Here is a 27,205-nt window from a genome sequence, read left to right as displayed (position 1 = left end):
GTTCTCGGAGCTCCCCCACCTGGCGGTCGCAGAAAGGCCTCGCCTTTGGGGTCAAGGCCTTTACCGCTCCACCCCTCTGCTGAAAAATCTCCGAGTCTGCGCGGGTTTCCCAAGCAGCCTAGGGTCCGCTGGAAGTCCAAGGGACAGAACCCTGAATCTTGGCTGGCTGGCCCAGCCCTGCTTCTGGCACTTTGTAGGCCAGCGGGCCCTGGAGCACCTGCTGGGATGGGAAAGGGAAGGGTCCACGAATTGCACCCTAGAAACTTAGTAGGGTGCATGGATTTCAAACCCTGGTGGCCGCCCAGGCAGCAAAGAAGGGGGGAGGGTACCTTGCTGCACTTTCATGTCAGAATCTGTGGCTGTCCTGCTGCGTGGGCCTTTTCATGGGGACCCTGTGGAAGAAAAGTTTGGTGTTTTGGAACTGAATAATTAGAACGTGTAAAAAGTTTAAATTATGTGGTGGTGTAATTAAAACAAAACCAAGCTACAAGTGTTTTTCAAATGGAGTTCCTAATATTGAAGGCCTTTTTCCTTCCACTGTGGCATTTATCAAGAAGTGTGCGGGATATTTTTTTTTTTTTTAAGAAAAGTGTTTGAAGTGAGGGAAACAGGAAACCCAGAGGTGCCCCTGTAGTTTGGGGAAGGCCTAAGGAGGTCACTTGGAAATGCTGCTTGCTGTGGGGTGGGGCAGATTGGCTGTGCAGGCTTGTCCTTTGCATGCATGTTCTTGTGTGTGGAAACCCAGCTCGAGCCATCTCCTGATGTGTAAGCATTTCGCAGACAAACCTTGAGCTAAGCAATGCTTTTTTTTCCCTGAGGAAATGTTTGTCTTAAGTGATATAAATATCCTATGTATTTCCGCTAGACTCTGGCTTCAGGTCGGTCCCCCCAAAAGGCTCAGAAGCAACTTGAAAAAAACAGTATGTTTTCCTCCTAGCTTGTTCTCCTTATCTATATTAAGGAAATGATATATTTGCCTTGAATACTGCCTTTCTTCAAGATTCAGGTCTATCAAATTTTGGCCCGGGATGACTCACCTGCTGCCAATGTTATCTCAAGGCATATCGTGGGGGAGGGGCCTGCTGCAATTACCTGAGACAGTGCCTTTCTTTCCTTAGCTGACTGCTAGTGCCTGTAGAATACCTGGCTAGAACCCAGCAGGGTGTACATCCAGCCTCAAGACTAAGTCAGCAGCTTTCTCTATCTCTTTTATACTTTAATAACAATTGATGACACAAAAGCTCTGAGCGATCAAACCATATCGAATATTTATTTCAGATTGAAGATGCATTCCATGTGATTGCCATCTTAAGTCTTTCCATCATTATGGAATATCTGTCCATGTATTCAGGATAGTTTTCAGCCAGGGTGTATAATTTCCAGTGTGCCAGTCTTGTCATCATCGTTAATACATGGCAAAGTGTTGTATTCATGTTGACATTATTGAAAGGGAATTTTTTAAAATTCCTTTTCAGATTATTATCTGCTAATGTATACAGAGAAAACTGTGTAATCATTCGCTTTTATCAGTTTGGACAGCTTGATAGTTTCTTTAATTTCTTTCCTTTCTCATAGTTAAGATTTTCCAGGCACATACATGTACTACCTCACCCCTAAACTCAGTCATGTGCTCAAAGACTTCTGTCCTTATTTTTTGCAACATTGAATTCGTTTGGACTATGCTGGGTCTCTGCTGCAAGATGGAAGTCGCTAGGACCTCTGGACTGCAGTCTGCCATCTCTTACTGACCTCTTGTTGACCTCTGCAGAATCCTGCTTGGAGGGAGCTTGTTAGTTCCTTGTTGCTTACCAGGACCTCCTGTGGTAAGTGTTTTCTCTTCTCTGTTGCCTGGTAAGGGTGGATGGTCATTGGCATCCCAAAGCTAGCTAGAAGTCAATTATTTAGGCAGGCTTGTGCATAGATATGGGAGAAGGCAATGGCACCCCACTCCAGTACTCTTGCGTGGAAAATCCCACGGACAGAGGAGCCTGGTAGGCTGCAGTCCATGGGGTCGCTAAGAGTCGGACACCACTGAGCGACTTCACGTTCATTTTCACTTTCATGCATGGGAGGAGGAAATGGCAACCCACTCCAGTGTTCTTGCCTAGAGAAACCCAGGGACTGCGGGACCTGGTGGGCTGCCGTCTACGAGGTCGCACAGAGTCGGACACGCCTGAAACGAATTAGCAGCGGCTGCGGCGGCGGCAGCAGCAGCAGCAGCAGAAGCAGTGCATCGATATCAAAAGGGTTGCGAACAGTCAGGTAGGATCACATATGTCACCGTGAAACACTACTTCTCCACTTAGCCAAAGCTAACCAAAGATTTCTGTTCTAGGTCAACCTAGAAGACATCACTTAAGAGGTAAAGAAACTGAAACTCCATTAGCAAAGGCAGTTCCACATCTCAAGAAAACTTCTGCTAGGCACAGAACCCTTTTCTGGGGGTCCACTTTCGCTACAACCTCCTTATCCCATTCTGTACCCATTCCTTTGCTTCTCCCATCCTGAAACTTCCACCTGTAAGACAGAACTACTTCGTTTTCCTTCCTCAAGTGTCAATGCATTCCACATACCTTCTTATAAAAACAAGTCATACATTTCACTTCAGCAACCAAGAACTGACTTTTATATTGGCGTTCGATATAGCGCACTCCCTTCCCCCACCCCCAAGAATAGAACAAAACAAAACAAAACAATTGCTTTCTTACATTTAACATGTCAGGATGGTGCCAGACAAGATTCATGGAGAGTCAAAAATCTCTTTTGTTTCTGTGTAAAAGGGAGGTCCTTTCAGAACTTTCATTACTTTGGAAATGACCTAGCTATGAAATACACTGTCGTCACTTAGTTTAGCACAAGGATAGAAACTCGGGGAACCAAAACACCTGGAGAAACGTTTTTCAGTTCAGTTCAGTTCAGTTGCTCAGACGTGTCTGACTCTTTGGGACCCGGTGGCCTGCAGGATGCCAGGCTTCCGAGTCCCTCAGCAACTCCAGGGGCTTGCTCAAACTCATGTCCATCGAGTCAGTGAAGCCATCCAAACATCTTATCCTATGTCGTCCCCTTCTCCTCTGCCTTCAATCAAGACTATGAGAGGCAGATATTTTGGAGTATAATTATTGTTAAGGGTTTGTCTAAAAGCTCATATCACATTTACATTTTTTACTTTTGTTGTTGTCGTTTCCAGGTACTTTCTTGCTGACAGGCTTGTGAGAGATATGACAATAGAGCAATTTTTACCTCAAAGGAAACCTAGGCACTATGAACATGTTGTGCTTAATGTTGTTGACTCTTAGACATATCTATAGTGGAGGAGCAAAACCAAAAACACTAGATATTTCATATTGACTAGTTCCCAGTTCACGGGACTCGGACGTTCATTTAGGTCAATGTTTTCTTGTATTTCCAGCAGTTTGATTTGGAAGGGCTGCCTTGTCTTGAGACCATTGAAATCAGAACTCAGAACTTGAGCAATATTATCAAAAACCACAAGGCTCACACTGACACATACCTAAATCCAGAGAGACAGACAAGACATCTTCCAGTTTTCTGCCTGAGATTTAAAATATTTCTTTGAGCCGGTCTCCTGGGGAGTGGGGGATGGGGGTGGCGGTGGGGGTGGCAGCGAGGCAGGCTTGGGTAACAAGCTAATTGTTGGTCATTGCATATGCAAAGAACCAGGTTTCCCGGTTCCAAGGAAAAAAGTTTCCTTGGTAACCAACTTTGTCTGGTTCTATAGACTCTCATGGCCCTCCTAGGTCAGGTCACCTTGCCTTTCTGTAGTCCTCGTTTGATCCCTAAATCATAGACAGCTTGCATTGTCCCTGTGGGGTGGATGTATTGTCCTCGTGTTTGAACTGGCGGCAGTAGCCAGAGCCTCTCCTGGAACCTGGAGTGGGCGCGGGGCTCACCGGGAGCCCCCGGTGAAGGTGGGCAGCGTGCCGGGACAGGTGTGGGTCGAACCCTGGCGGCGCGGGTCGGGGTTCCGGTCGGGAGGGGGTGGGGGGCGGTCTCAGTTGTGCGCTCGGGGGTCCTCAGTGCGGCTGGGAAGGCACCGGGAGCGCGGCAGGGGCGGGGCGAACCCGGGCGGCGCGGGGCAGGGGTCGGCTCCTGGCGGGGGTGGGGCAGGGCTTCCCAGTTGTGCTCTCGGAGGTGGCCACTGCGGCTGCAAATGCCCCGGGAGCGCACCCTGGGCGGGGTAAACCCGGGCTTCGCGGGTCGAGATTCCGATGGCTGTGGGTGGGGGTTTGGTCCCAGTTGTGCTCCCGGGGGTCTCCACTGCGGCTAGGAAGCCTCAGGGAGAGCGGCAGGGGCGGGGCGAACCCGGGCGGCGCGGGGCGGGGTCCGGTCTCGGCTGGGGTCGGCTCCTGGCGGGGGTGGGGGAGGGCTTCCCAGTTGTGCTCTCGGGGGTCGCCATTGCGGCTGGGCACGCCCATTTCGTGCGCTCCTGGGTCCCCAAGGATCGGCATCCAGTGGGCGCAGCGGAGGGGTGCGGACCACGGGTCAGGGCACTGGGACTGCGTGGAGCAGGGAACCACGTATTCCGCCCTCTGTTGGCACGTTCTCGGAGCTCCCCCACCTGGCGGTCGCAGAAAGGCCTCGCCTTTGGGGTCAAGGCCTTTACCGCTCCACCCCTCTGCTGAAAAATCTCCGAGTCTGCGCGGGTTTCCCAAGCAGCCTAGGGTCCGCTGGAAGTCCAAGGGACAGAACCCTGAATCTTGGCTGGCTGGCCCAGCCCTGCTTCTGGCACTTTGTAGGCCAGCGGGCCCTGGAGCACCTGCTGGGATGGGAAAGGGAAGGGTCCACGAATTGCACCCTAGAAACTTAGTAGGGTGCATGGATTTCAAACCCTGGTGGCCGCCCAGGCAGCAAAGAAGGGGGGAGGGTACCTTGCTGCACTTTCATGTCAGAATCTGTGGCTGTCCTGCTGCGTGGGCCTTTTCATGGGGACCCTGTGGAAGAAAAGTTTGGTGTTTTGGAACTGAATAATTAGAACGTGTAAAAAGTTTAAATTATGTGGTGGTGTAATTAAAACAAAACCAAGCTACAAGTGTTTTTCAAATGGAGTTCCTAATATTGAAGGCCTTTTTCCTTCCACTGTGGCATTTATCAAGAAGTGTGCGGGATATTTTTTTTTTTTTAAGAAAAGTGTTTGAAGTGAGGGAAACAGGAAACCCAGAGGTGCCCCTGTAGTTTGGGGAAGGCCTAAGGAGGTCACTTGGAAATGCTGCTTGCTGTGGGGTGGGGCAGATTGGCTGTGCAGGCTTGTCCTTTGCATGCATGTTCTTGTGTGTGGAAACCCAGCTCGAGCCATCTCCTGATGTGTAAGCATTTCGCAGACAAACCTTGAGCTAAGCAATGCTTTTTTTTTTCCTGAGGAAATGTTTGTCTTAAGTGATATAAATATCCTATGTATTTCCGCTAGACTCTGGCTTCAGGTCGGTCCCCCCAAAAGGCTCAGAAGCAACTTGAAAAAAACAGTATGTTTTCCTCCTAGCTTGTTCTCCTTATCTATATTAAGGAAATGATATATTTGCCTTGAATACTGCCTTTCTTCAAGATTCAGGTCTATCAAATTTTGGCCCGGGATGACTCACCTGCTGCCAATGTTATCTCAAGGCATATCGTGGGGGAGGGGCCTGCTGCAATTACCTGAGACAGTGCCTTTCTTTCCTTAGCTGACTGCTAGTGCCTGTAGAATACCTGGCTAGAACCCAGCAGGGTGTACATCCAGCCTCAAGACTAAGTCAGCAGCTTTCTCTATCTCTTTTATACTTTAATAACAATTGATGACACAAAAGCTCTGAGCGATCAAACCATATCGAATATTTATTTCAGATTGAAGATGCATTGCATGTGATTGCCATCTTAAGTCTTTCCATCATTATGGAATATCTGTCCATGTATTCAGGATAGTTTTCAGCCAGGGTGTATAATTTCCAGTGTGCCAGTCTTGTCATCATCGTTAATACATGGCAAAGTGTTGTATTCATGTTGACATTATTGAAAGGGAATTTTTTAAAATTCCTTTTCAGATTATTATCTGCTAATGTATACAGAGAAAACTGTGTAATCATTCGCTTTTATCAGTTTGGACAGCTTGATAGTTTCTTTAATTTCTTTCCTTTCTCATAGTTAAGATTTTCCAGGCACATACATGTACTACCTCACCCCTAAACTCAGTCATGTGCTCAAAGACTTCTGTCCTTATTTTTTGCAACATTGAATTCGTTTGGACTATGCTGGGTCTCTGCTGCAAGATGGAAGTCGCTAGGACCTCTGGACTGCAGTCTGCCATCTCTTACTGACCTCTTGTTGACCTCTGCAGAATCCTGCTTGGAGGGAGCTTGTTAGTTCCTTGTTGCTTACCAGGACCTCCTGTGGTAAGTGTTTTCTCTTCTCTGTTGCCTGGTAAGGGTGGATGGTCATTGGCATCCCAAAGCTAGCTAGAAGTCAATTATTTAGGCAGGCTTGTGCATAGATATGGGAGAAGGCAATGGCACCCCACTCCAGTACTCTTGCGTGGAAAATCCCACGGACAGAGGAGCCTGGTAGGCTGCAGTCCATGGGGTCGCTAAGAGTCGGACACCACTGAGCGACTTCACGTTCATTTTCACTTTCATGCATGGGAGGAGGAAATGGCAACCCACTCCAGTGTTCTTGCCTAGAGAAACCCAGGGACTGCGGGACCTGGTGGGCTGCCGTCTACGAGGTCGCACAGAGTCGGACACGCCTGAAACGAATTAGCAGCGGCTGCGGCGGCGGCAGCAGCAGCAGCAGCAGAAGCAGTGCATCGATATCAAAAGGGTTGCGAACAGTCAGGTAGGATCACATATGTCACCGTGAAACACTACTTCTCCACTTAGCCAAAGCTAACCAAAGATTTCTGTTCTAGGTCAACCTAGAAGACATCACTTAAGAGGTAAAGAAACTGAAACTCCATTAGCAAAGGCAGTTCCACATCTCAAGAAAACTTCTGCTAGGCACAGAACCCTTTTCTGGGGGTCCACTTTCGCTACAACCTCCTTATCCCATTCTGTACCCATTCCTTTGCTTCTCCCATCCTGAAACTTCCACCTGTAAGACAGAACTACTTCGTTTTCCTTCCTCAAGTGTCAATGCATTCCACATACCTTCTTATAAAAACAAGTCATACATTTCACTTCAGCAACCAAGAACTGACTTTTATATTGGCGTTCGATATAGCGCACTCCCTTCCCCCACCCCCAAGAATAGAACAAAACAAAACAAAACAATTGCTTTCTTACATTTAACATGTCAGGATGGTGCCAGACAAGATTCATGGAGAGTCAAAAATCTCTTTTGTTTCTGTGTAAAAGGGAGGTCCTTTCAGAACTTTCATTACTTTGGAAATGACCTAGCTATGAAATACACTGTCGTCACTTAGTTTAGCACAAGGATAGAAACTCGGGGAACCAAAACACCTGGAGAAACGTTTTTCAGTTCAGTTCAGTTCAGTTCAGTTGCTCAGACGTGTCTGACTCTTTGGGACCCGGTGGCCTGCAGGATGCCAGGCTTCCGAGTCCCTCAGCAACTCCAGGGGCTTGCTCAAACTCATGTCCATCGAGTCAGTGAAGCCATCCAAACATCTTATCCTATGTCGTCCCCTTCTCCTCTGCCTTCAATCAAGACTATGAGAGGCAGATATTTTGGAGTATAATTATTGTTAAGGGTTTGTCTAAAAGCTCATATCACATTTACATTTTTTACTTTTGTTGTTGTCGTTTCCAGGTACTTTCTTGCTGACAGGCTTGTGAGAGATATGACAATAGAGCAATTTTTACCTCAAAGGAAACCTAGGCACTATGAACATGTTGTGCTTAATGTTGTTGACTCTTAGACATATCTATAGTGGAGGAGCAAAACCAAAAACACTAGATATTTCATATTGACTAGTTCCCAGTTCACGGGACTCGGACGTTCATTTAGGTCAATGTTTTCTTGTATTTCCAGCAGTTTGATTTGGAAGGGCTGCCTTGTCTTGAGACCATTGAAATCAGAACTCAGAACTTGAGCAATATTATCAAAAACCACAAGGCTCACACTGACACATACCTAAATCCAGAGAGACAGACAAGACATCTTCCAGTTTTCTGCCTGAGATTTAAAATATTTCTTTGAGCCGGTCTCCTGGGGAGTGGGGGATGGGGGTGGCGGTGGGGGTGGCAGCGAGGCAGGCTTGGGTAACAAGCTAATTGTTGGTCATTGCATATGCAAAGAACCAGGTTTCCCGGTTCCAAGGAAAAAAGTTTCCTTGGTAACCAACTTTGTCTGGTTCTATAGACTCTCATGGCCCTCCTAGGTCAGGTCACCTTGCCTTTCTGTAGTCCTCGTTTGATCCCTAAATCATAGACAGCTTGGATTGTCCCTGTGGGGTGGATGTATTGTCCTCGTGTTTGAACTGGCGGCAGTAGCCAGAGCCTCTCCTGGAACCTGGAGTGGGCGCGGGGCTCACCGGGAGCCCCCGGTGAAGGTGGGCAGTGTGCCGGGACAGGTGTGGGTCGAACCCTGGCGGCGCGGGTCGGGGTTCCGGTCGGGAGGGGGTGGGGGGCGGTCTCAGTTGTGCGCTCGGGGGTCCTCACTGCGGCTGGGAAGGCACCGGGAGCGCGGCAGGGGCGGGGCGAACCCGGGCGGCGCGGGGCAGGGGTCGGCTCCTGGCGGGGGTGGGGCAGGGCTTCCCAGTTGTGCTCTCGGAGGTGGCCACTGCGGCTGGAAATGCCCCGGGAGCGCACCCTGGGCGGGGTAAACCCAAGCTTCGCGGGTCGAGATTCCGATGGCTGTGGGTGGGGGGCGGACTCAGTTGTGTTCTCCGGGGTCCCCACTGCGGCTGGGAAGGCAAAGGGAGCGCGGCAGGGGCGGGGCGAACCCGGGCGGCGCGGGGCGGGGTCCGGTCTCGGCTGGGGTGGGCTCCTGGCGGGGGTGGGGGAGGGCTTCCCAGTTGTGCTCTCGGGGGTCGCCATTGCGGCTGGGCACGCCCATTTCGTGCGCTCCTGGGTCCCCAAGGATCGGCATCCAGTGGGCGCAGCGGAGGGGTGCGGACCACGGGTCAGGGCACTGGGACTGCGTGGAGCAGGGAACCACGTATTCCGCCCTCTGTTGGCACATTCTCGGAGCTCCCCCACCTGGCGGTCGCAGAAAGGCCTCGCCTTTGGGGTCAAGGCCTTTACCGCTCCACCCCTCTGCTGAAAAATCTCCGAGTCTGCGCGGGTTTCCCAAGCAGCCTAGGGTCCGCTGGAAGTCCAAGGGACAGAACCCTGAATCTTGGCTGGCTGGCCCAGCCCTGCTTCTGGCACTTTGTAGGCCAGCGGGCCCTGGAGCACCTGCTGGGAGGGGAAAGGGAAGGGTCCACGAATTGCACCCTAGAAACTTAGTAGGGTGCATGGATTTCAAACCCTGGTGGCCGCCCAGGCAGCAAAGAAGGGGGGAGGGCATCTTGCTGCCCTTTCATGGCCGAATCTGTGGCTGTCCTGCTGCGTGGGCCTTTTCAAGGGGACCTTGTGCAATAAAAGTTTGGTATTTTGGAACTGAATGATTAGAACTTGTAACAAGTTTAAATTATGTGGTGGTGTAATTCAACCCAAAACCAAACCAAACCAAGCTCCAAGTGTTTGGCACAGGGAGGTTTAAATATTGAAGGCCTGTTTTCCTTCCACTGTGGCATTCTATCAAGAAGTGTGCGGGATTTTTTTTTTTTTTTTTAAAGAAAAGTGTTCGAAGTGAGGGAAACAGGAGACCCAGAGGTGCCCCTGTAGTTTGGGGAAGGCCTTAGGAGGTCACTTGGAAATGCTGCTGGCTGTGGGGGAGGGGGGCAGATGGGCTGTGCAGGCTTGTCCTTTGCATGCATGTTCTTGTGTGTGGAAACCCAACTCGGAGCCATCTCCTGATGCGTAAGCATTTCGCAGACAAACCTTGAGCTAAGCAATGCCTTTGTTCCTAAGGAAATGTTTGTCTTAAGCGATGTACATATCCTATGGATTTCCGCTGGACTCTGGCTTCAGGTCGGTTCCCCCAATAGGCTCAGAAACGACTTGAACAAAACAGTATGTTTTCCTCCTACCTTGTTCTCCTCATCTATGTTAAGGAAATGCTATAGTTGCCTGGAATACTGCCTTTCTTCAAGATTCATGTCAATCAGTTTTTGGCCCCGGAGGACTCACCTGCTGCCAATGTGACCTCAAGGCATGTCGTGGGGGAGGGGCCTGGTGCCATTCCCTGAGACAGTGCCTTTCTTTCCTGAGCTGACTGCTAGTGCCGGTAGAATATCTGGCTAGAGCCCAGCAGGGCGTACACCCCGCCTCAAGTCTAAGTCAGCAGCTTTCTCTATCTCTTTTATACTTTAATAACAGTTGATGGCACAAAAGCTCTGAGCGATCAACTCATATCGAATCTTCATTTCAGATTGAAGATGCATTCCATGGGATTGCCATCTTAAGTCTTTCCATCGTTATGGAATATCTGTCCATGTATTCAGGATAGTTTTCAGCCAGGGTGTATAAGTTCCAGCGTGCCGGTCTTGTCATCGTCATTACATCCATGGCAAAGTGTGGTATTCATGTTGACATTATTGAAAGGGAATTTTTTTAATTTCCTTTTCAGATTATTATCTGCTAATGTATACAGAGAAAACTGTGTAATCATTCGTTTTTATCAGTTTGGACAGCTTGAGAGTTGTCTTTAATTTCTTTCCTTTCTTATACTTTAGGATTTTCCGGGCACATACATGTACTGCCTCACCCCTAATCTCAGTCATGTGTGCAAAGAACTTCTGTCCTTTTATTTGTTTATTGATTTGTTGCAACATTGAATTCGTTTGGACTATGCTGGGTCTCTGCTGCAAGATGGAAGTCGCTAGGACCTCTGGACTGCAGTCTGCCATCTCTTACTGACCTCTTGTTGACCTCTGCAGAATCCTGGTTGGTGGGAGCTTGTTAGTTCCTTGTTCCTTACCAGGACCTCCTGTGGTAAGTGTTTTCTCTTCTCTGTTGCCTGGTAAGGGTGGATGGTCATTGGCATCCCAAAGCTAGCTAGAAGTCAATTATTTAGGCAGGCTTGTGCATAGATATGGGAGAAGGCAATGGCACCCCACTCCAGTACTCTTGCGTGGAAAATCCCATGGACGCAGGAGCCTGGTAGGCTGCAGTCCATGGGGTCGCTAAGAGTCGGACACCACTGAGCGACTTCACGTTCACTTTTCACTTTCATGCATGGGAGGAGGAAATGGCAACCCCCTCCAGTGTTCTTGCCTAGAGAACCCCAGGAACTGCGGGGCCTGGTGGGCTGCCGTCTACGGGGTCGCACAGAGCCGGACACGACTGAAACGACTTAGCAGCGGCGGCAGCAGCAGCAGAAGCAGTGCATCGATATCAAAAGGGTTGAGAACAGTCAGGTAGGATCACATATGTCACCGTGAAACACTACTTCTCCACGTAGCCAAAGCTAACCAAAGATTTCTGTCCTAGGTCCACCTAGAAGAGATCACTTAAGAGGTAAAGAAACTGAAACTCCATTAGCAAAGGCAGTTCCACATCTCAAGAAAACTTGTGCTAGGCACAGAACTCTTTTCTGGGGGTCCACTTTCCCTACCACCTCCTTATCCCATTCTGTACCCATTCCTTTGCTTCTCCCATCCTGAAACTGCCGCCTGTAAGACAGAACTACTTCGTTTTCCTTCCTCAAGTGCCATTGCATTCCACATACCTTCTTGTAATAACAAGTCATACATTTCCCTTCAGCAACCAAGAACTGACTTTTATACTGGCATTCGATATAGCGCGCCACCCCCCACCAACAAGAACAGAAGAGAACAAAACAAAACAATTGCTTTCTTACATTTAACATGTCAGGATGGTGCCAGACACTATTCATGGAGAGTCAAAAATCTCTTTTGTTTCTGTGTAAAAGGGAGGTCCGTTCAAGTCGTGAGTGTTTCAGAACTTTCATTTCTTTGGAAATGACCTAGCTATGAAATACACTGTCGTCACTTGGTTTAGCACAAGGATAGAAACTCGGGGAACCAAAACACCTGGAGAAACGTTTTTCAGTTCAGTTCAGTTCAGTTGCTCAGTCGTGTCTGACTCTTTGGGACCCGGTGGCCTGCAGGATGCCAGGCTTCCGTGTCCGTCACCAAGTCCAGGGGCTTGCTCAAACTCATCTCCATCAGGTCAGTGATGCCATCCAACCATTTTATCCTCTGTCGTCCCCTTCTCCTCTGCCTTCAATCAAGACTATGAGAGGCAGATATTTTAGAGTATAATCATTGTTAAGAGTTTGTCTAAAAGCTCATATCACATTTACGTTTTTTTCTTTTGATGTTGTCGTTTCCAGGTACTTTCTTGCTGACAGGCTTGTGACAGATATAACAATAGAGCAATTTTTACCTCAAAGGAAACCTAGGCACTATGAACATGTTGTGCTTAATGTTGTTGACTCTTAGACATGTCTATAGTGGAGGAGCAAAACCAAAAATACTAGATATTTCATATTGACTAGTTCCCAGTTCACGGGACTCTGACGTTCATTTAGGTCAATGTTTTCTTGTATTTCCAGCAGTTTGATTTGGAAGCGCTGCCTTGTCTTGAGACCATTGAAATCAGAACTCAGAACTTGAGCAATATTATCAAAAACCACAAGGCTCACACTGACACATACCTAAATCCAGAGAGAGAGACAAGACATCTTCCAGTTTTCCGCCTGAGATTTAAAATATTTCTTTGAGCCGGTCTCCTGGGGAGTGGGGGATGGGGGTGGGGGTGGGGGTGGCAGCGAGGCAGGCTTGGGTAACAAGCTAATTGTTGGTCATTGCATATGCAAAGAACCAGCTTTCCCGGTTCCAAGGAAAAAAGTTTCCTTGGTAACCAACTTTGTCTGGTTCTATAGACTCTCATGGCCCTCCTAGGTCAGGTCACCTTGCCTTGCTGTAGTCCTCGTTTGATCCCTAAATCATAGACAGCTTGGATTGTCCCTGTGGGGTGGATGTATTGTCCTCCTGTTTGAACTGGCGGCAGTAGCCAGAGCCTCTCCTGGAACCGGGCGTGGGGGCGGGGCTCACCGGGAGCCCCCGGTGAAGGTGAGCAGCGCACCGCGCCAGGAGTGGGGCGAACCCTGGCGGCGTGGGTCGGGGTTCCGGTGGGGAGGGGGTGGGGGGCGGTCTCAGTTGTGTTCTCCGGGGTCCCCACTGTGGCTGGGAAGGCACCGGGAGCGCGGCAGGGGCGGGGCGAACCCGGGCGGCGCGGGGCGGGGTCCGGTCTCGGCTGGGGTGGGCTCCTGGCGGGGGTGGGGGAGGGCTTCCCAGTTGTGCTCTCGGGGGTCGCCATTGCGGCTGGGCACGCCCATTTCGTGCGCTCCTGGGTCCCCAAGGATCGGCATCCAGTGGGCGCAGCGGAGGGGTGCGGACCACGGGTCAGGGCACTGGGACTGCGTGGAGCAGGGAACCACGTATTCCGCCCTCTGTTGGCACGTTCTCGGAGCTCCCCCACCTGGCGGTCGCAGAAAGGCCTCGCCTTTGGGGTCAAGGCCTTTACCGCTCCACCCCTCTGCTGAAAAATCTCCGAGTCTGCGCGGGTTTCCCAAGCAGCCTAGGGTCCGCTGGAAGTCCAAGGGACAGAACCCTGAATCTTGGCTGGCTGGCCCAGCCCTGCTTCTGGCACTTTGTAGGCCAGCGGGCCCTGGAGCACCTGCTGGGAGGGGAAAGGGAAGGGTCCACGAATTGCACCCTAGAAACTTAGTAGGGTGCATGGATTTCAAACCCTGGTGGCCGCCCAGGCAGCAAAGAAGGGGGGAGGGCATCTTGCTGCCCTTTCATGGCCGAATCTGTGGCTGTCCTGCTGCGTGGGCCTTTTCAAGGGGACCTTGTGCAATAAAAGTTTGGTATTTTGGAACTGAATGATTAGAACTTGTAAAAAGTTTAAATTATGTGGTGGTGTAATTCAACACAAAACCAAACCAAACCAAGCTCCAAGTGTTTGGCACAGGGAGGTTTAAATATTGAAGGCCTGTTTTCCTTCCACTGTGGCATTCTATCAAGAAGTGTGTGGGATTTTTTTTTTTTAAAGAAAAGTGTTCGAAGTGAGGGAAACAGGAAACCCAGAGGTGCCCCTGTAGTTTGGGGAAGGCCTTAGGAGGTCACTTGGAAATGCTGCTGGCTGTGGGGAAAGGGGGAAGATGGGCTGTGCAGGCTTGTCCTTTGCATGCATGTTCTTGTGTGTGGAAACCCAACTCGGAGCCATCTCCTGATGCGTAAGCATTTCGCAGACAAACCTTGAGCTAAGCAATGCCTTTGTTCCTAAGGAAATGTTTGTCTTAAGCGATGTACATATCCTATGGATTTCCGCTGGACTCTGGCTTCAGGTCGGTTCCCCCAATAGGCTCAGAAACGACTTGAACAAAACAGTATGTTTTCCTCCTACCTTGTTCTCCTCATCTATGTTAAGGAAATGCTATAGTTGCCTGGAATACTGCCTTTCTTCAAGATTCATGTCAATCAGTTTTTGGCCCCGGAGGACTCACCTGCTGCCAATGTGACCTCAAGGCATGTCGTGGGGGAGGGGCCTGGTGCCATTCCCTGAGACAGTGCCTTTCTTTCCTGAGCTGACTGCTAGTGCCTGTAGAATATCTGGCTAGAGCCCAGCAGGGCGTACACCCCGCCTCAAGTCTAAGTCAGCAGCTTTCTCTATCTCTTTTATACTTCAATAACAGTTGATGGCACAAAAGCTCTGAGCGATCAACTCATATCGAATCTTCATTTCAGATTGAAGATGCATTCCATGGGATTGCCATCCTAAGTCTTTCCATCGTTATGGAATATCTGTCCATGTATTCAGGACAGTTTTCAGCCAGGGTGTATAACTTCCAGCGTGCCAGTCTTGTCATCGTCAGTACATCCATGGCAAAGTGTGGTATTCATGTTGACATTATTGAAAGGGAATTTTTTAAATTTCCTTTTCAGATTATTATCTGCTAATGTATACAGATAAAACTGTGTAATCATTCGTTTTTATCAGTTTGGACAGCTTGAGAGTTGTCTTTAATTTCTTTCCTTTCTTATACTTTAGGATTTTCCGGGCACATACATGTACTGCCTCACCCCTAATCTCAGTCATGTGTGCAAAGAACTTCTGTCCTTTTATTTGTTTATTGATTTGTTGCAACATTGAATTCGTTTGGACTATGCTGGGTCTCTGCTGCAAGATGGAAGTCGCTAGGACCTCTGGACTGCAGTCTGCCATCTCTTACTGACCTCTTGTTGACCTCTGTAGAATCCTGGTTGGTGGGAGCTTGTTAGTTCCTTGTTCCTTACCAGGACCTCCTGTGGTAAGATGACTCATGCAGGTCTTTTCTCTTCTATTTTGCCTGGAAGGTTGGGTGGTCACTGGTTCAGTTAACAGAGTGTCTTTTGGTTCTCTGGAATAAGGTCCTTCACAAGGTCAATGTATAAAATTGTAAAAGTCAATATTTGAAATAATGTATATTCCTATTTGGTAATTTTGCTTTTTTGTTGTGTGTTAGAACTCATCACCAGACCAAAAGTCATGGAGAGCTTTTGTTGTTTTCTCAAATTGTATAGTTTTTTAAATGGAATTCTGGTGTTAGTTGCAAAGTTTGTGCTTCTGTTCATTTCGTTTTTTTTAATAAACAGTTATTTATTTCTAGTTGATTGATCACTGCTTTACAATATCGGTTTGATTTGTCATACATCCACGCGAACGAACCATAGACGTACTTGTGTCCCCTCGCTCTGGAAACTCCCTCCCACATCCCATCCATCCCCACCTCTCTAGGTTATTACAGAGCCCCAGTTTGAGTTCCCTGAGTCCTAACAGCAAATCCCACTGGTTGTCTACTTACAAATGTTGGTGTACATGCATCCATGTTGCTCTCTCCATTCCCCACCCTGGTCCGTAAGTCTGTCCTCTATGTCTGCATCTCCGGTGCTGCTATGTGAACAGATTCGTCAGACCCATCCTTCTCGATTCCATGTTTTCCTCTTTCTGACTGACTTGCCTGTTTAATACGCTCTCGGTTCATCCCCTTCCTTAGAGCGGACTCAAATATGTTCCTTTTTATGGCTGCATTCCATCCAGGCTCTGACTGTTCCTTAGCCGTGTTTTGAGGAGGGTCATGGAGCCATTGTGCTCCATTTCAGTTTGGGCTTCCAGTCTGAGTGCTCACAGCAGAGCTGCTTGTGAGTGAGCCCTCTGAGGTCTGTGAGCATGGGGCTGCCCGCTCTTCCCTGGTGGGAGCTCTGTCTCCTCAGGACCCTCAGGACTCGGGCTCTGGGGTTATGGGGCTGCATCCCAGCTGAGAGGAGAGGGGTTGCCTCAGTGCCCGCCAGCAGGGAGACGCTGAAAGAGGGGGAAATGAGGACGAAGTAGATGTTTCCTGTGTGCAGCTGAGTGCTGACCAGAGGTCCATCTCAGAGCACTTGGGGAGTGGGGGGGGTGGGGAGAGCTCCATGTACAAATGGCAGGTTTTCAGTTCGATTTCCGTTCGATGGCCTAGAGGATGACCTTCGCAGATGTTCTTCTGAGTAGTTGGCCAGTTTTCCTGTCCCTGTTTCTTCAGGAGAGTGTCCTTTCCTCTTGGCTCATTCGTTTGATTTTCATGAACTGACCATGTCCATGTGGGTTCACTCCTGGGCTCTCTCTTCTTTCCTGGAGTCCCTGTGTCTGTGTTCCTGCCAGTTCCTCACTGTGGTGGTTACTACAGGGCCGTGCTGTAGTTTGAAGTCGGAGAGGAAGATATCTCCAGCAGTGATCTTCTTTCTCAGAGTCTTCTTGGCCCTTTAAGGTCCTGTTCAATATTAGCAGCCTACTAGTAGGAGTATTTCTGTTTCTGTGAAAAGGCCATTGAATATCATTTTGTGATGGCAGTCAGTGTATTTGTTGATGGCTTTGTTTGAAATGGGCATTTGAATTCCTCTTGTTCCAGTGTTTGAGCGTGGTGTCGTTTTCTGTTTATTTGTGTTTTCTTTGGTTTCTTTATCAGTGCTTTCTAGTTTTCTGACTACTGGTCTTTTATGTCCTTGATTAAGTTTGTTGCTAGATGTTTTATTCTTTTGGGTGCAATTATAAGTGAGATTTTCTTAATGTTTGTTTCTGTTTGTTATTAGTTTATAGAAACGCAAGTGATTTTTATGTATTGATTGGGATTGTAAGTTGTAGTAGTTTCTATGATTGTAAATTGATCGAAAATTATTCAACTTTACTGAATGTAGTCTAACAACTTTTTGTGAAGTTATGGGGAACATTTTATTTGCAAAATCTGTTTGTTCTGCAGACCCAAGGCACAGTGGTTACTAATAGACTTCCCACAGTACTTCTTCATTCCATGTGGACTCCTACAAGGACAGTGGAGCATCACAGCTTCCCTTGAACTTCGCCTGGGTAAGTCTGAACTCTATAGAAAATTTTCTGCCTGTCTAATTCGATTTTCTTTTATGGTATCGACTTGTTTGTTTTGAAACATAATTTCCTTTCTGGGTAAAATGTACAGAAAACTCCTAGCAAAGGGAAAAAGTGCTCGCATTTGCCACATCATCTAAATCACTCTATGTGTTTTATTCAAAGTGGGTGCATTCTCCTGCAGAACCTCCACATAATCTCCAAAATCAGGACATCATTTGATTTCTGCACTATAATGTAATCCACAGCCCCACTTCCCTTTCAGCAGTTGTTCAATTGTATGAATATATCTTTTCTTCCCACCCCCCCCCCTTTTTTTTTAGGAATGCTATGGAGATGTACGTTGATTTGGACAAACTTGATGGACTTAGAGCAGACGGTGAATATGGGATCTGTGTGGCCTTTTCTATATGGATATTTTTCGCTAAAGATGGTTTTAATGTTTATTCATGTTATAAAATGTGTGAATCCTGCATTCTTTTTTTTTCTCCATAGTAATTAAAAATAAATAACATGCCATTTACCATTTAGCTATTTGTAAGCATACAGTGTTGTAGTATGAACTCCCTTTCCTTGTTTTGCACACCGGTTTATTATGTGTACCTCATGCGTGCTTTGAAGAAACTCAGGAAACTGAGTCAGTGACTGAAATGGCCCAAGATATCACGTTAGATACCATCTTCATCTAAAACCAAACCAGGGGCTTCCTGGTGGTCCAGTAGCTAAGACTGGACACTCCCAAAGAAGGTGACCCAGGTTCAATCCCTTTTCCGAGAACTAGATCTCCCATGCCACAACGCAGAGTTGCATCCTTTACCTAAATATCTGGCTGGCTTCAATGAAGGTCGATCTGGTGCAGCCAAATACAAAAAAAAAAAAAAAAAATCAATATTAATAAAAATAAAACCAAAGGAAAGGAAGGATATGGTCGTTCTACAGATTTACATCTTAGGTTTTCCTATTGATTTAAAAAAAAAAAAGAGTTTCACAAGACTGTCATCCTTCTATCTGGTCGAGGATTCCTTTGAAATGAGATTTCTCTTGTAAATGTGACTCACAGAAGAGCCGTCTTGAACTTGGGTGTGAGAGATGAGCATGTGTCCTCTTAAGAAAAAGAAAGTTAATTAGGTCCAACTAATTTTCATGCTGAAGTGGTATATTTTGGGGTAGCATTTGCTTCCCTTCACTTTGGATGTATCCCAATTTGCTTACACAGTCATCGCCCGAAGACATCCTGATATTTGAAAGTCTTTAGGTCTTAGAAGTAGAGCTGTGTGTAATTGTGTGATACTTTTTGTCTGGACACTTTTTCAAAGCTGTTTAGTAAGTGCTAGGCGTGTAGTGTTCAGGTCACAGGTGAGCCTTGTTTAGCTGTGGAAAAATCCAGCTAAGTTTCTCTGGCACGTGGGATCTTCCTGGGTAAGGGATCGAACTTGAGTGTCTTGCATCATCACGCAGATTCTTTACCACTGAGCCACCAGAGAAGCCCCGCGCCCCCTTCCCCTTTTTGAGCTTACTGGATCTAATAGGTGTGCAGTGCTACTTCACTGCTGTTTTACCTTGTAATTTCCTAATGACATATGATTTTGAGTATTTTTGATATGCTGATTTACTATCTGTATCTTTCATTTGACCAGGAGTTCAGATTTACACTCTTTTAATGATGTTGTTTGTTCCAGATATTTTGGTATATTTGGAGTACGATCCTTTATCATATATGTATTTTGTCAATACATTTTTCTGTGGCTTGCATTTAAGTTGTGTGAAAAAGGTTTTTCACAGTTTAAATTTATAATGTTTTAAAGTTCATGTTATAATTTTTATGTCCGTTTTTGGATAGACTTTAGTGTGGTTTTTTTTTATTATTAAATTTCATAAGCAGAACTAAGGTACTGTAGATACAGTTTTAAGCAAAGCTGAGGTACCATAGATACAATTTTGCCTTTTGTCTGTTGAGACGTTTGAGTGAGGTTGGTATACATTGTAAAATTATATCTACATTCATTTGACTGGATATGACTTCCAATTATTTGTATAATCGGTTTTGGAGATGTCATGAGAAGTCAGTTTCCCCAAGGGAAACTGGGCGGGTTCTGTGAAACATGAACTGTCTTCGATCCCTGGGAATCCCTTTCTGTTCTTCTGGCTTTGGACTTGACTTGTTTGGATATTTCATACTAGTGGAATCACGGAACGTTTCTCCTATTTTGGTTTATTTCACTTAATATAATGACCATAAGGTTCGTCCACATTGTGGCATTGTCAGAATTACCGACTTTGAAGGGCTGAATCAGATTCCATTGTGTGTCTACCACAGTTTGTTTATGGAACTGGCTGTCCATGGACACTTAGATTGCCTCTGTTTGTTGGCCAGTGTGAATCACGCTGTTGTGACTATGACTGCAGAAATATGCATTTTTTTTTCAGCCCCCTTTTCCAAACCTTTTGGGTACATAGCATGAATTAGAATTGAAATATCTGTTTGTTCCATGTGTTAGTTTTGGAGTAATTTCTGTAGTGTCTTGCGCAGTGGCAGAACCATTTCAGTTTATCTTTTTGTATGGTAGAATACTGTTCAAGCTTTTGAATATACCCTGTGATGCATATTCATTCACCCACCGATGGACACTTGAATGGGTTCTACCTTTGGGCTATTGTGAATAAGGTCGCTATGAATATTTGTGTACCAGTTTTTGTTTGAAGTATTAACAACTACATAGTACTACGTATGAAAGAAACCACAAGGACCTACTCTATAGTTTCAGAAACTGTATTGAATATCCTATGATACATATAATGGAACAGAATCTCCAAAGGAATATATGAAAAAGACACAATACCCTGATAATTATTGTGCCAACACTGTGTATTTCTACACACCACTAAAATATTCACATTCGTAAGTATATTTCACTGCTTGGTTGTATAAAAATAGAGAAGTCGAACAGAGAAGAAATAAACTTCCTGTCATTGCTCATCATCATTTATGCACTACTACTACCTGTAACACGCGTTGTATAAATAAGTGCTGGACTAGGAACTTACATTCGTGTAAACCAAGAGATGGTGAAGGGGTAAGGAAGTACAACTTACTAAATTCCTTAACAAAGGATTATGGAACTCTATGCACATGAAGTGAATGAAAGTCAAACTGTTTAGTTTAGCCACATTCTTCCTAGAGTGATGAGCTTCCACCCCACCCAATGTTAGCTCACAATTAAATCCTGCAGTCATCTGGCCTCAGTGTGTGCTTCCTGCCATCCAGAACGCAAAAGTGAGGAAGTCCTGACAAAATCGTTGCTATTTTTCTTTTTTGGATTCGTATTTTATCGCAGGGCTTGGGAAAAAGAGGGCCTAGCCTGTTTTCAGAGTTGCATCCCAAGGCTTGCTCTGGCGTGTTACCTATGTTGACAAACTGCTGATCCTGTTCAACAAAGGACAGTGATCTGCACGTCAGTATCTGTTGCTTGAGCTGGAATAGTAGGCATCCCTTCAAGTGCAGTCCTTCATGCTGAGGCAGGTCTACCTGAAGCAGTAGCATAAGATGAACACATTGATCATATAGACATCGCATCCCATGAATTTGTAAGAATTTTTCAGGTATACCGATCATCATTGGAGGAACGGACTTGTCCCAGTAATAACTGGAGTATCCAGCATAACAACAGTTCCTTGACTAAATAATATGCTTATGGGTACTTCTTCCAGCGTTCTTTCTCCTACCTCGGTCATGAACAGGAGAAGCTGATGGCAGTGGTTCTTGAAATGTGTATCGATTCCTTGGCAGCACGGTCAGTAAATACTCTGCCTACCAGCGCAGGATATGGAAGTGATGTGGGTTTGATCCCTGGGTCGGGAAGATAACAATTCATACACTCATTTTATGTGAACAAGTTTTATACTCATGAGTGTTTTTCTTCTGTATACAGAATATATAGGTGAACTATAAAGAAAGCTGAGCACAGAAGAATGGATGCTTTCGAACTGTGGTGTTGGAGAAAACTCTTGAGAGTCCCTTGGGTTTCAAGGAAATCCAACCAGTCCATCCTAAAGGAAATCCGTTCTGGGTGTTCATCGGAAGGACTGATGGTGAAGCTGAAACTCCAGTTTTTGGAGAGCTGACTCATTTGAAAAGACCCTGATGTTGGGAAAGATTGAAGACAGGAGGAGAAGGGGACGACAGCAGATCAGCGACCCAATGGTCACGAGTTTGGGTAAACTCTGGGAGTTGGTGATGGACAGGGAGGTCTGGCATGCTGCGGTTCAATGGGGGTCGCAAAGAGTCGGACACGACCGAGCGACTGAACTGAACTGAACAGGAAAACAAATGCTGTTCAAGGACACTGAAAGAACCCTGATGTTGAAAAGCAGATCTGTATTGTGAGCAATGCTTAGAAATCCATGAGTTGACACATAGTATTACGCCTATCATCCTTGTAGTTCCCTCAGTGAAATATGTTGCGAAAAGCTCTTCCTTTGTGGTATAGATTCATGAAGAAGCTAAATAGCATGAATCCTTTACGTTGACAACTGTGAATTTAAATCTCCTGTGAATCCTATGTGACAACCACACATACCAACATGATTTATTAGTATTCTATCAATATTTTTAGTCCTACTGTATTTCAACTAAAAATGTCACTATACAATGGTACATGAAGTCAAGACATAAAATCAGGGCAAATACAAAATATTCCATCCTTTGAGAAACGGAGCGAAAAAATATTGTGCTTTGACTATTGCATTTTTATGTAGTAGATCCTTAAGTATTTTATTCACCACACCCAACTGAATGGTCCACAAATGCTTCAGAGAGGAAAGGATTATTTCTCTTTAATAATGAGGAGTTCAACTGCTCTCAAAGCAAATACCAGACAGTAATCACCATGCAGGACAAAGTTGATTATTCATATTTAGATTACTCATTCGTTAGCTTGCCAAAGGTTCTAGATCTGTTACCACATTTTTTTTTACATAATATCCGCATGTGAAAGTGAAAGTGGCTCAGTGGTGCCTGACTCTTTGTGACCCCATGGACTATACAGTCCATGGCATTCTCTAGGCCAGAATACTGGAGTGGTAGCTTGTACCTTCTCCAGGGAATCTTCCAGACCCTGGAATGAAACTGGAGTCTCCTGCATTCAGAAAAATCATGTCCCTTGAATTTCTAGTTTACTGTATAGGACCACGGCAATGTGATTACATAAAATTGCTTAGTTTCCTTTACGTTTCTCTTGTTTGATATAGATAGCAGCCTTTGGTTCTATCACTAGCATTGCAAGTAAAAAGAAAAAAAACATAATTAGAGCTCCAATAGTATTTTTACTGTTAACGATAAGTATAGCATAATGTGCGACCTAGCAACAGCTAGTGAGCCTAGGACTGTCTGGAACATTCTTGGATCCTGCAGGAAAACACCCTGTGTGCGCCCCTCGATACCGGGCCTAGAGACCAAAATGTACATGAAAGGAAATAGTGGAGCTGAGCAGAGTAATGCGCCCAAACATGTCTGACAGAGTGCCGCAGCCTGCTCCTTCATGGGCAATGCCACTATAACCTAGGAATGTCATTACATGGTTCACAGATGGCATGCAAGATGCTCGGCCCTGACACTGAGCTCAGCCCTGACTCTGAGTTTCGGTCCTCTGAGAAGATCTGGACGTCTCCCATTGTAGAAGCTAACCTGTTCCTTCCAAATACACGCTTGCAAACACACACCAGTTGGCTGCCTCTCCTTCTACAAGGGAGGCTTCGTTTACCCGCATTCGGTGAACTTCGCTTCCCAGCTGACGGACAAACCACTTATTGTAAGTATTTTCTCAGGGACAGTTTCCCCGGGGCTGGGGCTGAGATAAGGGACCCAAACTCATAGGGAAAGGCAAAACCACATCCACATGTCTTTGCTCTGTAGGAGAGCTCTAGTGTACATAAGCCTGTACATAAGTGAACGCAGACACTCTGTGTGCGTGTTGCTGAGTACCCAAAATAGGGCCACAAGGAGCCTCATGCTCTCCATGTGGCGTGGAAGCTGTGCAGCCACGCAGCAGCTGAAGAATCCAACCAATTGCTCTTTTCTTACCTCTGACAGAGCTCGCATTGCCGTAGCCCTTGGCAGTTTGGAAACACTGGACCCTAACCCCTCTCAAAGTAGGCCTGGGTTCTAGTTCGAATAGAAAGGCAATAGTGGAGCTGAGGACGGGAACGCGCCAGTCATTTATCACACGCTCCCGCAGCCTGCTACTACAGGGACACTAACGCTAGAAGCTAGGAATGTCTTTGCAAGGTGCGCAAAGGACAGGGGAGAACCTCGACCCTGACTCTAGTATTTCAGTCCCCTGAGCAGATCTGAGGTTCTCCCGCTGTAGAAGCTAACCCATTCCTTCCAAATACAGGCTTCCTAACACAGGGCCAGTTGGCTGCCTGCTCTTCCACGAAGCAGGCTTCCTTTACTTACAAACTGTGAATTCCACTTAACAGCCTGGAGGAAAATCACTTCTTGGAAGATTTTTTTCAGAGGCTGTATCCCCAGAGCTGGGGCCAAGCTAGGGTACCCATACTGACAAGGGAAGGCAAAACCACATCCAATGTCTTTGCTCTGTAGGACAGCTTTCGTGAACCTAAGTCTTTCAGGAATATTTCTGGCTCCAACAGAGTCAAATTCTGAGTGTGAAGCTGCACAGCCAAATAGGGGCACAGAGAGCCTGATTCTCTCTGTGTAGCTTTGAAACTGTCGTTCACACAACAGCTTGAGAATCCATACAATGCTTTCCCTTACCTCAAAGAGAGTTCTCATTGCTGTAGCCCTTGGCAGCTTGTCGAAATCCGCACCCAAACCTTTCTCCAAGTAGGCCTGGGTCCTAGTTCGGATGAACATGCAATGGCGGAGCTGAGGCCAGTAAGGCACCAGTCAGGTCTCACACACTCTGGCAGCTTGCTCCTCCAGAGACAGTAAGGCCTCTTTTACTCTGCAGGAGGCTCGCTCTTACTTCCTGTGAACAGTGTTTCCCAGCCTGGGCGAAAAGCAGTTCCTGGAGATCTTTACTCTGGCTGTTTCCCCGGAGCCGGGTGGACTTTGGGGACCCCACTCACAGGGGAAGGCAGAACCACATGGACAGGTCTATGCTCTGTAGGAGAGCTCTACTGAACCTCATCTCGGAGGAACATTCTTTGCTCCTATAGAGACATTTCTGGGTGTGAAGCTGCATACCCAACATAGGGGCACAGAGAGCCTGATTCTCTCTGTGCAGCTTTGATGCTGTCATTCAGAAAACAGCTTGAGAATCCATACAATGCTCTCCCTTACTGCTGAGAGAATTCTCATTGCTGTAGTCCTTGACAGTTTGTAGAAATCCGCACCCAAACCCTTCTCCAAGTAGGCCTGGGTCCTAGCTCGGAACAACAGGCAATGGCGGAGCTGAGGCCAGTAAGGCACAAGTGAGGTCTCACACACTCTTGCAGCCTGCTCCTCCAGGAGCAGTAAGGCCTCTTTTTCACTGCAGGAGGCTCGTTTGCCTTGCCTTGCCTCCTGTGAACTGCATTTCCCAGCCTGGGCGCAAAGCTGTTCCTGGAGATCTTTTCTCAGGGGCTGTTAACCCGAAGCTGGGTCGGACCTCGGGGGCCCAACTCACAGGGGAAGACAAAACCACATGGACAGGTCTATGCTCTGTAGGAGAGCTCTAGTGAACGTCATCTCTCAGGAACATTCTTGGCTTCTACAGAGACACCTCTGTGCGTGAAGCTACACACCCAACATAGTGGCAAAGGGAGTCTGATTCTCTCCATGGGGTGCTGATGCTTTGTGTCAAAGCACCTGCTAAGAATCCATCCGCATAGGCTTCCCTCACCTTGACAGAGGTCTCATTGCTGTAGTCCTTGGCAGTTTGGAAAGAAGCAGACCCTTACCCTTCACTAAGTAGGCCCTTGTCCTAGTTTGAATGGAAAGGCAATAGCTGAGCTGAGGCCAGTAAGGCCCCCGTCAAGTCTGACATATTCCCGAAGCCTACTCCTTCATGGAAAATAACGCTAGAATCTAGGAATGTCTTTGCAAGGCTGGCAAAGGGCAGTCAGGAACCTTGACCCTGCCTCTGGAATTTCTATCTTCTCAGCAGATCTGGAGGTCTCGGTCAGGAGAAACTAACCCATTCCTTGCAAATAGAGGCTTCCAAACACAGGCCGGTTGGCTGCCTCTTCTTGCCCGAAGGAGGCTTGCTTATCCCGCCTCCTGCAAACTCCACTTCCCAGCCTGGGGGATAAGAGGTTCTTGGAGATCTTTTCTCAGAGGCTGTTTCCACGGAGAAGGGGCTGAGCCCAGAGACCCACACGCACAGGGGAAGGGAAAACCACATGGACAAGTCTTTGCTCTCTAAGAGAGCTCTAGTGAACCTCAGTCTTTGACGAACGTTCTTGGCTCCTACGGGGACACCTCTGTGTGTGAAACTGCGTACCGAACATGGGGGCAAAGAGCCTGATTCTCTCTGCAGGTTTAATGCTGTCGTTCAGAAAACAGCTTGAGAATCCATACAATTCTTGCCCTTACCTCTGAGAGAGTTCTCATTGATGTAGCCCTTGGCAGTTTGAAGAAATCTGCACCCAAACCCTTCTCCAAGTAGGCCTGAGTCCTAGTTCGGAGGAACATGCAATGGCGGAGCTGAGGCCAGTATGGCACCAGTCAGTTTTCACGCACTCTGGCAGCCTGCTCCTCCAGGGACAGTAAGGCCTCTTTTTCTCTGCAGGAGACTCACTTGCCTTACTTCCTGTGAATAGCGTTTCGCAGCCTGGGCAAAAAGCGGTTCCTGGAGATCTTTTCTCAGGGGCTGTTTCCCCGGAGCTGGGGCGGACCTTGGGGACCCAACTCACAGGGGAAGGCAAAACCACATGGACAGGTGTATGCTCTGTAGGAAAGCTCTAGTGAACCTCATCTCTCAGGAACATTCTGGGCTCCTGTAGAGACAACTCTGTGTGTGAAGCTACACACCCAACATAGGGGCAAAAGGAGCCTGATTCTCTCCGTGAGCTGCTGATGCTTTGTGGCAAAGCACCTGCTTGAGAATCCATCTGTTTACGCTTCCCTCACATTGACGGAGATCTTATTGCTGTAGCCCTTGACAGTTTGGAAAGAAGAAGACCCTTACCCTTCATAAAGTAGGCCCTTGTCCTAGTTTGAATGGAAAGGCAATAGCTGAGCTGAGGCCAATAAGGCGCCAGTCAAGTCTGACATATTCCCAAAGCCTGCTTCTTCAGGAAGATAATGGTAGAATCTAGGAATATCTTTGCAAGGCTGGCAAAGGGCAGTCAGGACCCTGCACACTGCCTCTGGAATTACCGACTTCTGAGCATATTGGGAGATCTCCTTTAGGAGAAGCTAACCCATTTCTTCCAAATAGAGGCTTCCAAAAACAAGCCGCTTGGCTGCCTCTTGTTGCCCGAAGGAGGCCTGCTTTTCCCGCCTCCTATGAACCCCGCATTCCAGCCTCTGGGAAAAGCGGATCTTGACTATCTTTTCTCAGGGGTTGTTTCCACGGAGCTGGGGCCGAGCCTGGAGCCCCAAACGCACAGGGGAAGAAAAACCACATGGACAAGTCTTTGCTCTCTAGGAGAGCTCTAGTGAACCTCACTCTGTCAGGAACGTTCTTGTTTCCTATGGAGACACCCCTGTCTGTGAAGCTGCGTACCAAACATGGAGACAGAGAGAGCCTGATTCTCTCTGTGCAGCTTTGAAGCTGTCGTTCAAACAACAGCTTGAAAATCCATACAATGCTCTTCCTTACCCGTGAAACAGTTCTCAT

General features: G+C 47.1%; 1 protein-coding gene across 50 annotated transcripts in view; it reads left to right on the top strand.

Annotated features, from left to right (window-relative positions):
* The window catches only part of LOC129641168 (uncharacterized), a 29,031-nt gene extending 5,896 nt beyond the window's left edge, over nt 1-23,135 (top strand). For 11 of the 50 annotated variants that reach the window (XR_008709163.1, XR_008709157.1, XR_008709151.1 and 8 more), the window contains 6 exons: nt 1,701-1,823; nt 2,109-2,262; nt 6,329-6,383; nt 6,669-6,822; nt 17,296-17,402; nt 17,744-17,946. Coding sequence is in view for 4 of the 50 variants with exons in the window: in XM_055565949.1 (XP_055421924.1) it covers nt 1,769-1,823; nt 6,329-6,383; nt 6,669-6,822; nt 17,296-17,402; nt 17,744-17,799; nt 21,129-21,254; nt 21,350-21,358 (562 nt within the window). In the remaining 46 variants the exon portion in view is untranslated. Of the gene's footprint in view, nt 1-1,171; nt 1,187-1,700; nt 1,824-2,072; nt 2,263-2,335; nt 2,363-6,260; nt 6,384-6,632; nt 6,823-15,275; nt 15,331-17,295; nt 17,403-17,743; nt 17,947-21,128; nt 21,255-21,349 lie in introns of those variants that run through there. The other 39 variants (XR_008709191.1, XR_008709194.1, XR_008709192.1 and 36 more) reach the window with 27 other exon arrangements.
* The last annotated feature ends 4,070 nt before the right edge of the window (nt 23,136-27,205 follow it).

The sequence above is a fragment of the Bubalus kerabau genome, unplaced genomic scaffold (assembly GCF_029407905.1).
Source record: "Bubalus kerabau isolate K-KA32 ecotype Philippines breed swamp buffalo unplaced genomic scaffold, PCC_UOA_SB_1v2 scaffold_91, whole genome shotgun sequence".
NCBI lineage: Eukaryota > Metazoa > Chordata > Mammalia > Artiodactyla > Bovidae > Bubalus > Bubalus kerabau.
The sequence above is the reverse complement of the archived record's forward strand: the minus strand, read 5'-3'. Positions and strand labels throughout refer to the sequence as shown.